Consider the following 15,920-nt stretch of genomic DNA (forward strand, 5'->3'; position numbering starts at 1 on the left):
GAACATAAGGGAAGGGAAGCAAAAATAATATAAAAAAACGGAGGGGGATAAAAGATAAGAGACTCTTAAATATGGAGAACAAACAGGGTTACTGGAGAGGTTGTGGGAGGGGGGATGGGCTAAATGGGTAAGGGGCACTGAGGAATCTACTGAAATCATTGTTGCACTATATGCTAATTTGGATGTCAATTTAAAAAATAAAATTAAAAAAAAAAGGAAAAGAACCTTCTTTAAAAAAGTCCTGCCAAAAACAAAAAATAAGATAGTCTTTGCCACTGAGAAATTTACGAATGGTAGAGGGGTATGAGAACATTCTTTAGTGAACAATTCATTCTGCTACAGAGCGCATTTTTTTCTTTTCGTTTGTTTTCTTTCTTTCTTTCTTTTTGTTTTGTTTTGTTTTGTTTTCAGAGAGTAGAAGAGGTCTCAGCCTCCTCTGGGAGCAGAGAGGACAGAGCAATCAAAGAATAACATAGCATCCTTAGGTATATTCAGAAATTTCCACTTCAAAAATGCTCTTTAACCCCCACAACAAGCCTGTGGGATGGAAACTGTTGTTCCAGTTCTTATACCTAAAAAGTTGACATCAACAAAATAAGAGTATGAATTCTGGAGGTCACAGACCAGATTTTAAATTCTGGCTCTACCACTCATTAGGCAAGTCCTTGAGCAAGTTATTAACCTAAGATTCAGTTTTCTTACACAAAACATTAGGTTAACAACAGTACCTACCACACAGGATTGCTGTAAGGATTAAATGAAAAAAGCATATAAAAGCTTTCTCATGGAGTCTGGTAAATAAGGGACATTCAATTCTCATCTGCTCTTTTCCCTGTTCTTATTCCACAGCTCCATGAAGTTATATCCAACTCACTCCTGTTGGTTTCTGCCACTCAAGACTTGTTCCCCTTTTTCCAAATAGATTTCGATTATTTTCTGAGTGATTGTGAACTTCTGCTTCTCTATCTCTATAAAGTATCTAGTTGATACTTTGTTTTACATTCAAATCTCTTTTATAGTGGTAAAATATAAATACCATAAAAATTTACCATTTCAACTATTTTAAGTGTGCAATTCAGTGGTATTAAGTATATTCACAATATTGTGCAACTGTTTCCAAACTATCTGTTTCCAAAACGTTTTCACGAACCCAGAGACCCTATTCCCATTAAGCAATAACTCCCCATTCCCCCTCCCCCTAGCTCCTAGTAACCTCTATTTTAATATGTTTCTATGAATTTGCCTGTTATTGGTACTTCATATGAGTGAAATAATATAATATTTGTCCTTTTGTGTCTGGCTTCTTTTACTTAGCAAATGTTTTCAGGTTTCATCCAAACAACATGTATCAGAATTTGATATCTTTTTATGGCTGAGTACTATTCCACTGTATGGATAAACCACATTTTATTTATCCATTCACCTGTCAATGGACATTTGGGTTATTTCCACCTTTTGGCTATTGTGAATAATGCTGCTATGAACATTGGTGTACAAGTATTTCTTTGAGCCCATTTTCAAGTCTTTTAGATATATACTCAGAAGTAGACTAGGTGGGTCAATGGTAATTCTATGTTTAACATTTTAAGGAACCGCCAAACTTTTTTTCACAGAGGTTGCACCATTTCTGCCAGCAATGCACAAAGTTTTAATTTTTCCACATCCTCACCAACACTTATTATTTTTGTTTTTGTTTTTATAATAGTCATTCTCATGTGTATGAAGTAGTGTCTCATTGTGGTTTTGATTTGCATTTCCCTAATGCAAATGATGTTGATCATCGCTTCATGTGTTTACTGGCAAGTTATAGTTATATATTCTTTAGTAAAATGTCTATTCAAGTTGCCTATTTTTGAATTGGGCTGCCCTTTTGTTGTTGAGTTGTAGGAGTTCTTTGTATATTCTGGATATTAATCCCTTATCAGATATTGACTTACAAATATTTCTCCCATTCTGTAGGTTACCTTTGCACTCTCTTTATAGTATCATCTGATACACAAAAGTTCTTAATTTTGATGAAGTCCAATTCATCTATTTTTTTTCTTTTTTTGCCTGTGCTTTTGATGTAATACTTAAGAAACCAGTTTCTTATTCAAAGTCATGAAGGTTTTCTCCTATATTTTCTTCTAAGAGTATTCTAGTTTTAGCTTTTAAATTTGGGTCTTTGATCCATTCTAAGTTAATTTTTCAATTATGGTATAAGAGTCCAACTTCATTCTTTTGCATGTGAATATCCAATTTTGCCAACACCATTTGTTGAAAAGATAATCCTGGGATGCCTGGGTGGCTCAGTCAGGTAAGTGTCTGACTTCAGCTCAGGTCATGATCTTGCAGTTCGTGAGTTTGAGCCCTACACTGGGCTCTGTGCTGATAGCTCAGAGCCTGGAGCCTGCTTCAGATTCTGTGTCTCCCTCTCTCTCTGCCCCTCACCCTCTCACACGCACTCTCTCTCAAAAATAAACATTAAAAAAATTTATATATAAAAAAAAGATAATCCTTTCCCCATTGATTGGTCTTGGCAGTCTATGCCCATACCACCCTGAATATGCCTGATCTCATCTGAATGGTCTGGGCACCCCTGTTGGAAACAATTAATTGACTATATATTTCTAGACTTATTTCTAGGCTTTCTGTCCTATTTCATTGGTCTATGTCTGTGTGCCAGTACCACACTGTTTGATTACTGTAGCTTTGTAGTACTTTTTGAAATTGGTTAAGTGTGAGTCTTCCTACTTTGTTGTTCTTTTTCAAGATTGTTTTGGTAGTCTGTCATTTTTATGCAGGTGAACTTGAATATGTGGTAGATGCATTCAAGAGAAAAGAGGAAAACTCAAAACTCATGCTATCTCATAGTTCTTCATCTCTGGTAAAGTCCCAGTCAATGTCTTTTTAGTCTGATTGGTTCACTTTGCACTCATAGAGATATAATGCAGCTTGTGGTCACATTATAAGTCAATTGTCATGGCACAGAGTACTGTAAGGGATGCATGGAAACTCCATCAGGGTACTAGTATATTGGAAACAGCACTTCATAAGGAGACCAGAATCAGGGTGTTAGTTCCAACTCTGTACTTCAATGATTCTTAACAAGTTATCTCACCTTTCTAGGGCTCTTTAATTATTTTCATTGATCTATAAAATGATGATTATAACCCTGCCCTGTGTACCTCACAAGGATATACTGAGGCTCGAGAGATATAAAGCATATGGCAGTATACAGGGAAGCACTCTAACATGGAAACTATTATCATGCACATGACTGTTTGGTCATCCATCTCACCAAAGCTATGAAACCCTTCATTTGGTCAGGTCCTTGATAACTGTTAAATAGGAATTTCTGGTCATAAAAGTTCACAGATATTCCAAGGTTTCAGCTCCAAAATTATCAATGAGTTTTATTATTTTTATTATTTTTTAAGGTTTTGTTTTTATGTAATCTCTACACACAACGTGGGACTGAAACTCACAACCCCGAGATCGAGTTGCATGCTCTACTAACTGAGCCAGCCACGCGCCCCAGGGTTTGTCTAGTTTTAGTTGACAACTTTTAACCCATCACATTCCATGTCAACCACCAAAAGGTAGTACTACTCTGTAAAAGACTGCTTTAGTCCATCCATTTCATACAGGCAAGTGTGAGGACCCTGTGAGAAATGTGGAAGCCTGTGGGAGATGGAACTCATAGGCATCTGGGAAAACTTCTGATTCTATCTCCTAAACTGAAAGGAAATACCCTATTGCTTATTCATTTACGAGATTGCCTTTGGCTGATGAATTAGCAAGGGCTACTCACAACAGGAGGCCTTTTTGAAAAGACAAAACAAGCAAAAACAAAAGCTCTCCTATTAGCTGTTGGTTTCACTTATAAGCACTTGCCAGGACTCTGGCAGCAAGTCGTTTTGGGGCCCTCTTGACAAGATTCACACATGATCCACAGAAGGTAGAGAGCAATCTCCTCATCTCTGCATGTTAATTAAGGAGGACAGATGGCCCTGTGATTATTCAACCATATGTAGGTCAAGACTAAATGAATTAATAAGCAACTTAATTCTCAGCCGCCTCCATGAGCTTATGGGGCATCTATGAACAAACAATTGCCATAGTATCCTGGGAAACAAGAGCTAGGAACAAGGAGAGAGATTAAATTTCCCTCATGGTACACTAAAGTTACATAGCCTGGGAAGGGATGTCTCTGTTCCTCCACCACACATTGTCTTCTATATTATATTTGGGATGTTAAAATGGGTCAAAAGTTACAAATCTTAGTTTCCTATGTCTAAATTGTATAACTGTGGCCCATGTGGTCTTTTTTTTTTTTTTTTTTGAAGTTAAGCTTTCCTTAATTGATCGCTTTAGGACTGAAAAGCTAAAGTAGTACAGCCTAGAACCATAAGGAAAAATGTAACAAGACAGGAAACATACGCGGGTTGGGGGGAGCAACGCGATCAAGGGAACACCTTCTGAAAGGGCTCAGAGGTGCAAGGGGCTGCCAAGGCAGAGCTTAGTCTGCACCTGAAAAAGAAAAATGGGCACCAATTGAGGGGAAGAAAGGACCAGGAAAACTGTGCGCAAAAGGCAAGAAGCTGTGCAAGGCATACAAGGGATGGTAATCAGACTAGTTGCAGGGGTATTAGCAGAGATCACTTGGTACAGGTAATCAGTCGCAGAGCCCTGGATGCAGTAATGCTGGGTGTTTATGGGAGGAACCAGTCTTTCCTTTTCCCAGCGTTGCTGCTGGAGTCCACAGAATAGACACTAAAAGCCTTCTAGGAGCTTATACAGGGAAAAGTAGTTTCCTCCCTCCTCTCTACTCTCTTCTCCTTCCCATGTGTGAGTTACTGGTGAGACTGGCGGATTCACTGAGCCGTCCTGCTCAGCTCCCCTCTCCCTTCCTCTTACCCGGCCAAACTCCCTAGAACTTACCAGTTTTCTCTCATCTCCTCATCCTCTTCCAAATGGTGAGCCACTTCCCTCTGAGGAGAAGGCTGCATTTGTCCAGCTGTCTCTGGACAGGCAAGTTCAACTTTCTGAGCAAAGGAATATTAAACCCAGTTGTCAAATCCAGCATTACTGGCAGTAATAGATATTTTGCTCCTTCCTCTTCTGACTCCTGGGTATATCTGAGTTGGTTTGGGGAACTGATGGAGAAGGTGCATAATTTATTACCTCCTGCTTAAAGCCCCAACATCCAAAAATCCAGATATATATATGTATATAAATATATATATACATGTATGTATGTATGGAGCAGCTAGTACTGTTTGTCTTTACAGAGAAATGTAAGGGGATGTTACGATAAGTCAGTAGTAATAAATCTTAATTTCTCAGACGTGTGAAACTTAGAACTTAAATTTTTCTTTTTAATAACATATAGCACAAAATTTAAAGGGAATAGAATAGGTTAAAAGTCTCCATCCTCTCTAACCCTCCAGTTACCCAGTTCTCCTCCCCACAGGTAACCATTATTACTTTTTAAAAAAATGCTTATTTTTGAGAGAGAGTGTATGAGGGAGAGGCAGAGAGAGGGGAACAGAGAATCCAAAGTGGGCTCTGTGCTGACAGCAGAGAGCCTGATGCAGGCTTGAACTCATGAACTATGAGATCAAGACCTGAGGGGAAGTTGGACACTTACTTAACCAACTGAGCCACCCAGGTGCCCCTATTAATCACTTTCTTATTTATCCTTCTAGGGCTATTCAATTTGTTTGCAAGCAGATGTGTAAATGTTTAAAAATTTTTTAATGTTTACTTATTTTTGAGAGAGAGAAATAGAGCCATAGTGGGGGAGAGGCAGAAAGAGAGGGAGACACAGAATCCCAAGCAGGCTCCAGGCTCTGAGCCATCAGCACAGAGCCCGACGTGGGGCTCGAACCCATGAACTGCAAGATCATGACCTGAGCCGAAGTCGGCTGCCCAACCAAGCCACCCAGGCGGCCAGATATGTAAGTATTTTAAAATCAAAAGGTGGAATTCTAGACACATTGCTGTGAGCCATGCTTTTTTTTTTTTTTATAAAGTTTTTTATTTAATTCTTGAGAGAGGGAGCAAGAGCACAAGCAGGGGAAGAACAAAGAGGAAGGGAGAGAGAGAATCCTAAGCAGGTTTCTCACTGTCAGCACAATATTATATATATATATATATCTCATAGTATATATATGCTATGAGATCATGGCCTGAGCCAAAATCAAGATCCAGAGGCTTAGCTGACTGACTGAGCCACCCAGGAGCCCCAAGTCTTGCTTTTTGCATTTAACCTGGATTACAGATTACTCCTTATTATTCCTTAAGGAATATCCCATTTTTTTCTAATCAACTGTTGAGTTGGTATACTCAATGGAATCCCATTATATAGCCATACTATAACAAGTCCCTTACTGATGGATATTCAGGTTGTTTTTAACCTTATGCTATTAAAGATAATGCTTTCATGACTAGTAGATACATCTTTGCAAATGCGTGCAAAGTAACAAAGGTCAGCTGACACCAGCTATCCTTTTAATTGCATTTGTCCATTTACCAGGCATGAACTTTGCAATTCCACAGCCCTCTCCAGTTTCTGTTCTAGCCATGGCCACTGGCATTCATCTGCTGTCTCAGTAGGTACAAACTAGAAACAGAGATACTAGGTAAAGAAATTGCCATATTTAATGCCTTGAATTTTCTCATATTTAAAAGAATTATAAAGGAAACAAATGCAGGTAGCAGTTGACCTACTTTAATTCTCTGGTATCACTCTGGAGCTACTTAAAATAGAAGTCACATGGAACCCAAGGGAGGAGATTCATAAAGTACATGCTATATATGGTACGTATAAAATAATTACACCAACTTAAAAGCAATCTTTTGAGCAATTTTTAAATTTGAGAACTATTTTAATTGCTTGGTAGACTAGAACCAAAGTAAGTTAAAGCAAATTTAAGCTTCCTTTTCACTTTCCTGTTACTCACAACCTTGCTGTCCTTCCTAGTGTCCTAGTGTCCTAGTGTCCTCCCAAATAAGGGCCCTTCTGGTCCTATGTTGCCATGCAGAGCTTCTTTTCATCCTTCTGTCCCCAAATTATCCCCACTCTCCCAAATAAAGTTCTTCCCCTTCGCTGGACCTAACTTTTCATTCACTCCCAGAAATAAAGGATTTGATGAATTACTTTTCACCTGAGTGGCTAATTTTTTTTCCCCCTCCTGGAAGTACTTAATAGGAGCAGGTTAGTGCTAGATAGTAATTTACATGCATTATCATTTAAATACTGGGAGTAGAATAAGGGCCCAAAGTTAACATAACATGCACAGTGATACAGCAGAACCAGAGTTTGGCTGCAGAGCTACTTAACTCCAAAGTCTGCACTTTCCCTGCTTGCATCAGTGTTCAAATATTTTTGCTTGAAAACCTTCTAATTTTCAAAACTTATGCATTCCTCATAAAGTTGTAAGCTGACATTTAATTTTTTTCATGTTAATAGTTGCAAAGGTCAAATTTTCCAGCATATTATGAATATTGATACTTGTAATTACAAACATCACCTTTTAAGTGAATCCAATGAAACCCATTTACATCCATTTTTTAAATATATGAGCAAGCCCTTCTTTAACATTTAGAAAATTTACACCATTCTGTCTTCTCCAAGACCTTGTATTTCCATTCCATTTTCTCCATATTTTTAATACATGTTAATGTTTGAAAGTCTTATTTATCACCAGATACATATCTACAACAAAAATAAGTATATAATTTAAATTTTCATTTATTTTCCTCTGACCATAAGTTCTAATTGGTAAATTTTTTTTTCTGGATTTATTACAAATATTAATACAGAATTGAGGAAGACAACATATATACACATTTGGGTAATGACTAAACATAGGTAGTAAATTTTGTGTTACTAGTTAAGGTAATACTAGCTACTGTAACAGATAAACATCAAATTCTTGATGGCTTAATACAGAAGACTATTGGTTGATAATATGGAATCCCAAAAGGGATGAGGCGGTGATTCAGGTACACAGGTTCCTCCCATCTTGAGGCTCTACTGTCTTCAACATGTAGCTTCCACATAGCCCAGAAAGGGAAAAATGAACTTGGAGATGGCATGGTCATGTGGGCAGGTTTGGAAGTGGTGCCCCTTAGTTCCTCTACCTTTCCAAAACCCAGAACTAGTTATACTGGCAAACCTGAGACAACAGGAAGATGGGCTTGCAGTCTAGCAGTATGCACCAGGGAAAGGAGAAATGGATTAATCAGCTTGACAATCTCTGCTACAAGTTTATTGGAAATGCATATCTTGAGAGGAATCATGATCCAACTTTTTAATGAAATCTAATGAAAGAGAATGTTTAAAAAATTTTTTTAATGTTTATTTATTTTTGAGACAGAGAGAGAGAGAGCACGAGCAGGGAGGGGAAGGGCAGAGAGAGAGGGAGACACAGAATCCGAAACAGGCTCCAGGCTCTGAGCTGTTAGCACAGAGCCCAACGCGGGGCTCAAACTCTCAAAACAGAGAGATCGTAACCTAAGCCGAGGTCAGACGCTTAACTGACTGAGCCACCTAGGCGCCCCGAAAGAGAATGTTTTAATATGCTAAGAACAAATTTCTCTGGCAAATATTTTTAAAATATATTTCTTGTAAATAGGAAGTAGAAAATTTTAAACATTTTATCAGATGAAATGAGGACAGTAACTATATTCTGTATGACTTGATAAAAATATGTTCTTTCATTGAACAACACACCGAACACCAAGCAAAATAAAGACAGGTTTTTGCTTGTTTGTTTGTTTAGAGAGAGAGAGAGAGAGAGCACGTGCATGAGGAGCAGAGGGTCCATGCTCAGCACGGAGCCTGATGTGAGGCTCGATCCCAAGACCCTGAGATCATGACCTGAGCCAAATTTAAGAGTCGTATGCTTAACCAACCGAGCCACCCAGGCACCCCAACAAAGCCTTACTCTTAACAGAAATATTCTTAAACACAAATTCAGCAAATCTTGAATTTATGAGAGCTCAACAAATCATTAAAGAAGGTTTCACCTCTGTGTGGCCCATAATGGCTTTCACATCAAGAGTAATACTTGGGATGGGTAAGGAAATTATAAAGTGGGAAAGAGATTACCAGGAACTCAAGCATATTGAGCAGATAAATCAGTTTACAAAAGAGTACTTACAGAAGTTGAGAATCTGGAAATTGATTCCTTTAAAATGATTTATGTCTATGTAAACTCCTCTGAAAGTATTACCCCCAATTTGAGTACCACTGCATTATACCATACTGCCTTGACAACCCAGAGAAGTTTCTTAAAGTGTTTTTGACAAATGTGGGAGCTATTTTTAAGCCTCCCTTGGTCTTTAGATTATATACTCTGGTTCATGCAAAAGGAAGTGAGAAGCAGTGAGTGGCAGTGGGAGGTCATCGCAGCGTCACTGAGCCTGGGAGAGGCCATGGGTCATGGAAAGGCAGATTCTCATATCCTGCTCAGAGACTGGATATTTATGATGAGGCAAAAGTAACATAGTAGTGATGCTGGAAAAACATAATAAGCAAAATTATTACTCAATATGTAAGAGGAGAGAACTAAAAGTGAGACATTACAATAGTTCAGATTCATGGATTATCTCCCCCAAAGATCTTGTAAGTATATAAAATTCTACATACTAAATTTTGGGGTCTCACAGAGCCTCCCCCTCTCAAAGCCCTTCTCATAAAAGGCAGATTCCTCTTAGCTTATACTGGCATTCAACTGGAAACCAGAATATTTTAACATTAAACATAGCAGTACTATGATAATGTTCATTTTGTAATGAAGGTCTAATATATCTTAAAACATGCAAAGAAGTATTCAATTTTATAGACCTGGAAAACTACCTGGAGAAAACAAAATTAAAACAACAAAGAGCACATTCTGCTTTTTTCACTGAAGCAAATATGTATAGTACATTGGTAGAAACCATTCTATTAACCAAATCATGTCTTAATTGGCCAAGTTAATTGGGAAAATTGGTAAAGTATAAAGCCAGATGTGCTTCCTTTTAATTAACTGTGTGGCATATTTCCCTCAAGCTTTTTTGAGACTAACATACCATTATTTATGAACACTATAGTATTGTTGCTTGACAATAATAACCCTAATGTAATACAAAGTTTCATAATCATGTTCTGGATAAAATGTTCAGTTTAGTTTTTTGCTTTTGTTTTTTTTTTTTTTTTACCATACCTAATTCTGGAAAACATTTAAACACATAAATGATATTGTTCCCTAATCATGATTTTCCCCCAAAAGAGGTACCATATAGCACTCAATGTACATATTTAAATGTTCTACTATACCATTCATTACTGCAGAGGATGTCCATGATACAAAAACCTAACAGTCTTAACCAGGAGACTTGACACTCAATTTCATAATAGTTAAGAATCATTGCAGTTCAGTTTTAGAGTCAGTATCCATATGTTTCAATGTTTCAAACTGTTAAAGAACAGTCTGGTTAAGATGAAGAGCTTGGGGTCTAGAGCTAGACTACTTGAGTTCAAATTCTTGCTCTGCCATTCAACTAGCTGTGTGATAACAATTATATTATAAAAGTAACATCTAGGGGCTGCTGGGTGGCTCAGTCGGTTAAGCATCTGATTTAGGCTCAGGTCATGATGTCATGGTTCATGAGTTCAAACCCCATATTGGGCTCTGTGTGGACAGCTCAGAGCCTGGAAATCTTTGGATTCTGTGTCTCCCTCTCTCTCTGCCCTCCCCCATTCACACTCATCTATCTCAAAAATAAATAAACATTAAAAAAATTTTAATAAAAAAAATTTTAAGTAACATCTAATTTTAAGTTTCTCATATTTCAGACAGGATCCATTCACTAACTTGCTGTGTGAATTAACTGCATAGCTTAGGTTAGCCACACATTTAAACAGATGTATCTTACAATTTTCTTGTTTGTTTATATCTTGAGAGTTAATCACAAATAATGTTAATGAAGTACTTCAAGTTTTAAAGTAAGTGGACAAAAACCCAAAGCAAGAGTATTTTTATCTTTAACCATACAAATCAATGCTGTGTTTATTTACTAATAACTTAAGCACAGTTTGGCATTACCCTAACAAGGTAATCATGAGTTGCTGAGACTCATACGACTATTAGGAATGCAAGAGTAATTGATTTAATTATATGTCACCACAAGATGGAGTGAGAATTCTCCAAAACACACACACACACACACACACACACACACACACACACACACTCCTGTCAGAGGACTACAGATCTGACTTATTCCATTCTGCCATCTAGTGGTGATAGAATCAGGTATTACTCTCTATTGGATCAGTCTTCTATACAAGAATAAAATAAAAATAAGCAGTTTGATAAGAACTAAAAAATTAACTGAACAAAAAGATTAAGCACAGAAAGGAAAGTGGTAACACTGTTTGGTATAATAACAAGGAGAAGTATGTCGGAGAAAGTTAAGGAGAGAATGTTAGAGTGGAATCCAAAACTAGAAACACAAGTTTAAAACATAAAATCTATTTTAAAACTAAAATATCGATTTTAAAACCTAAGTTTCTTCCTTATAACTAGTTTTAGTACGAAAAAATTCTAAATTTGGCCCCACCTATTTCTTAAAAAAAATAAGTAGTTGGATTTAACTATTTTAACGTTGCCTTTTTACTTATAAAATTGAAAAGGAAGCATCTAAAGTCTCTAGGGACTTACATAAATTTTGGGTAGGGCTGTTTAGATTTATAGTCAATAATGTTTTTCTTTTCATTGAATAATAATGCTTTTATTTGCTTGAGTTTTAAATTTAAAATTTAAGGAGTAAATTTTTTTAATTTTTTACCAAAAAAATATACATACCATGTTAAACATACAGAAACAAAAATTAGAAAGCAAAAGGTTAATGTTCTTGATAAGTATAAAAGCTCTATAAATCAATCAGAAAAAGATAATCATGAAAGACCTAAAGGATATGATCAAGCCATCTACAAATAATATAGTTAATAAACAATAAAAACTACCGCTCATTAATATAATGACATTAAAATAGTGTTTTTATTTCTCAATTTATCAAAGAGAAAGATTTATAATAACCAGTGTTGGTGAGGATGCAGGAAAGCAGATCTGTTGGTTCAGTATAAACCGTGCAACCATTCTAGAGTGTGTTAGAATGGGAACACATTTCTACTTAGAATTTCAACTCCTACGAATTTATGCTAGCAATACAGGTGTCCCCTGACATCCGAGTAAAGCATTCTTAAGAAACCTTTCATAAATTGAAATGGCGTAAAGAGCAGTATCCCTCACTTTCTTCAAGTTCTTGTTACACCACTTTACTTTTACAAAAGACCTACCTTAGTATCTGTTTTTGAGAACTGAAAGAAATCCAAAGAGGATTTTCACTTTTACGAGAAAAGCCATTACCATACTAAGATAGGTCTTTCATAAGAGTGAAGTGGCATAATGTGAATGTCCCTGCAAGTCCAATTTGATATATACACAAAGATTTATCGGTAGGAATATTATTAAATTGTTGTTTGTAACAGCTCAAACCTGGCCACATGCTATAGTTCAACAACAGGAGATTAGCTAAATATAAACTATGATGCAATGTGAAGTACCTGCTGCAATATTACATAACTTGTAAAAGTCATAGTGTAAAAATATTAATGACATCAGGAAATGCTCACCTCTAATATGTGAAAAAAGGTCATAACACTATATGTATAGCATGATGCCAATTTTGTTTTTTTCTTTTTTAAAAAGGTACTTTATTTTCTTCTTTGTGCTTTTCTAAACTTTCCAGTTACATGTATTACTTTTATAATAAAAATAATATAAAATTTCTAATTTATTACACATCACAAAACTCTTGATTACTATTTTCATATAAAATATACAATTTTCCAATCAAATTTACATTTGCATATGGTGAGTGGAAATAATCTTAAATACATGTTTCATATGTATGTGTTCAGCACAAAAAGGATATCAAGAAAACTTTTTAGATTATTTCAAGAGATCCCCTTAAAGCTAATAAGCATGGTTTGGAAACTTCTCAGTGAAAAGCCAGAACTACATATCCACTTAAGAAAACATTTAGAAATTTATTACTCTAATCCTTTAGTTGTTTTGCATCCTCTTTCCAACATCTCTAAGTAAATTTATTTTCTGGATATTCAAATTTGACTATTTCTTAAAATTAACACATCAAAATAACCCCCAAACATTGTATACAAAACTGCAGATTATCATTTATGCATGGGTGAAACTAATGAACTAATGAAAATCTCATTTACTGATGAATAGCCCATTTATCCAAAGATTGTATGTTTTTCAATGTTGTCATCCTATAAAAACATCAAAAAGAAAATATTTAGTGTATTAAACTGGCTGCTCTGCCAAAAAATATATGTGGTAAATAAATTGGATATAGGTTTATAACTGAAATTTCATTCACAAAATAGAGTGGTTTTCTACTATCAGAATTTGAATATTTTTGCTTTTCAACTATATCTAAACAAAATAATTAAAAATCAATTCAAATAATTTAGAATAAGCGCTTTATTTTTTTTTAATCCCACAAAACTGAAACTATCATTTACATCAGTTGCAAGAGCAATAAAAATTAGAAATAAATTTGCTATAACTCTTAAAAACATGAGCACAAAACAAAACTAAAAGAAACAGGAGAAACTACTCCTTTTAAATTGAAGATAATTTGACTTCTTGTGACATACCCACCTGCAGATGTACAAATAGCAGATGCATTCAAAACAGTGTGAGATTTAATTGATTTAGGACAATATTCCAACCAATCCCAACCCAGTTTTCAATTACTTGTGCAGGCTTATACAGAGTCACAGAAAGAAAATTACTTCTAATATGTAACCAGCTGATGCCAATTCAGAACACTCCACACCAGCACAACAATAACTATGGAAATCATGAGGTATGACTAGGGAGAAAAAAGCAAACTCAGCATCCAAAGTGCACATACTTCATACTCCAATTTAACTGCAATATAGTTCTACTTTAGTAAAAAAAGAAAAAAAAAGTTTCCTTAAACTATACATCAACAAGAAAAGCAAATGTATCATTTCATATTCTTTTTCTGAATTTAAAAAATATATACGTAATCTGCCTTTGTTTTTGATAAGTTCAAATATGAATTGATAACGGGGTGATCGGATTCTTTAGGAAAGCTCTATAGAAGAGATGAATACAACATACTGTATCTTCTTTAAGAAGTATGAGCTGAAATGTTAGGCATTCCTTGTATTGTTTTTGTATATATTTAAGGAATGCTGTTCTTGTAAACAATTGCTTTGAAAAAGAAATACTGGGACCAAAATACATTAATAGAGGATCTCTATAAAAGGTCACCAAAACTATCCTTGCTCATGACATCAGGGAAAATGTTTTTAGAATTTATCTTGCTAGAAAAAAATGCTACCACTTTTCCTCTTTTTTCTTTTTTGTGATGATCACAATTAAACATCAGAAGATTTTTCCCAAATAAATACTGATGCAAATGTTGATTTCAAGGGCAAACAACTTTCATAACAGTCTATTTCTCGGGCATTTCACCATCTGTTGAAACTGAGGCAGCACTTTTCTGGTGTGAATTGTCACTGGACTCCTGTGAAGTATTCCTTCTGGGAGAGTTTATTGGGACCTAAAGCTGATTAGCAGATGTAGGCTTAGCAGCATTTGGTAGCTTTGTAGAGGAATTAGATGGAAGTCTATGACGACTACTGTCCTCACCAGAAGTAGATGAATGTCTTTTTCTTCCAAATTCCTCACTAATAGGGGGCTGCAAATTATGAAAGACAACATAGTGACAATTTTACTATTTTTCCTCCCTTCAAAATGTAAGGCCAGGCTTTTTCAAGAAAGAAGGAAACTACGTTGGCACTTCAGTAGATGTTATTAGCATAACAAAAACTTAACAGCAATTTAAGGTATTACATTTCTTCCTCAACTAAATCAGCCTACTAGTATTTGTTCATTCTTTCACTCAACATGTGTTTATTAAGATTCTCATATGTTTTGGGGCTTGAACTACATTGCAGAGCATAAATATAAAGCTAGGTTCCCTGCCTCGAAGAAAATGTTTCAAAGAGACTTTTTTTGTGCTTTATTCAACCTCTGTCAACTCCAGTCCCTTTCAACCCGAGAAACACCTATCCTAGGCTTGTTTGAATGATAATGTTTAACAGATAAATGAAAGCAGCAGGGGGGAAAGAGACACCAAGTCAAATAATCTTTAGCAAGTTTGAAAGTCTATCTAGGGTTTCTAGAATAAGGAGACCGGAAAGCATTATTGATGTATTAATTTTAAACATTTTCAAACATAAATATCCATAAAGCTCCCAAGTCCCCTCAGACTGCAAGCAAGGAGAGGGTAGGCAGTGAAAACATATTCTGCACTCAAAAAAAAAAAAGTCAGCTTTTAAGGCCTTTCCAATTACAAAGATTTGGGAACCCACCACCAGACTAATATTTTCATTTGTAGACAAGTTAAGACCATAACCTCCTCTCCAGTCTTCCATTGTATTTAAAAGCGGAAGCCTGAATTCTTAGTTCCTGTTCAGATAGGGCAAAAGTCACTATTACAGAGCAAGGATGTCTTTGTGAAAGAACTGGCTAGGCTGCTCTAGAAACACTTTAATTCCAGAGACAAGCACATCTATTAATTCCATCGCTAGGCCATCAAACCTACTTACACAAAATATAAGACAAACAAATTACAATACTAAGCAGAGATGGACCTAGCATTCCTTCCACCTCTCTCTTTTCTGTTTTTTTGATTTTTCTGTCCTTATTTCTCTTTTTCCTCCTTTTATCTTATTTTCATCCCATTCTTTCTTTGTAATGCTTTCCTTGTCAAATCGTTTAAAGTTTATTCTCCTGTCTCTACATATGTATATAATA

The 15,920-nt window shown here is 35.8% G+C and overlaps 1 protein-coding gene across 11 annotated transcripts in view; it reads right to left on the reverse strand.

Moving 5' to 3' along the window:
* Positions 1-7,420: 7,420 nt before the first annotated feature.
* Positions 7,421-15,920, reverse strand: part of LARP1B (La ribonucleoprotein 1B) — a 125,722-nt gene continuing 117,222 nt past the window's right edge. For 6 of the 11 annotated variants that reach the window (XM_027065944.2, XM_027065942.2, XM_027065897.2 and 3 more), the window contains one exon: positions 7,421-8,310. In XM_027065944.2, the coding sequence (XP_026921745.1) occupies positions 8,152-8,310 (159 nt within the window). In that variant the 3' untranslated portion in view covers positions 7,421-8,151. Of the gene's footprint in view, positions 8,311-8,776; positions 9,509-13,529; positions 14,800-15,920 lie in introns of those variants that run through there. The other 5 variants (XR_003422551.2, XM_027065928.2, XM_027065921.2 and 2 more) reach the window with 3 other exon arrangements.

This window comes from Acinonyx jubatus, chromosome B1 (assembly GCF_027475565.1).
Source record: "Acinonyx jubatus isolate Ajub_Pintada_27869175 chromosome B1, VMU_Ajub_asm_v1.0, whole genome shotgun sequence".
Classification (NCBI taxonomy): Eukaryota; Metazoa; Chordata; class Mammalia; order Carnivora; family Felidae; genus Acinonyx; species Acinonyx jubatus.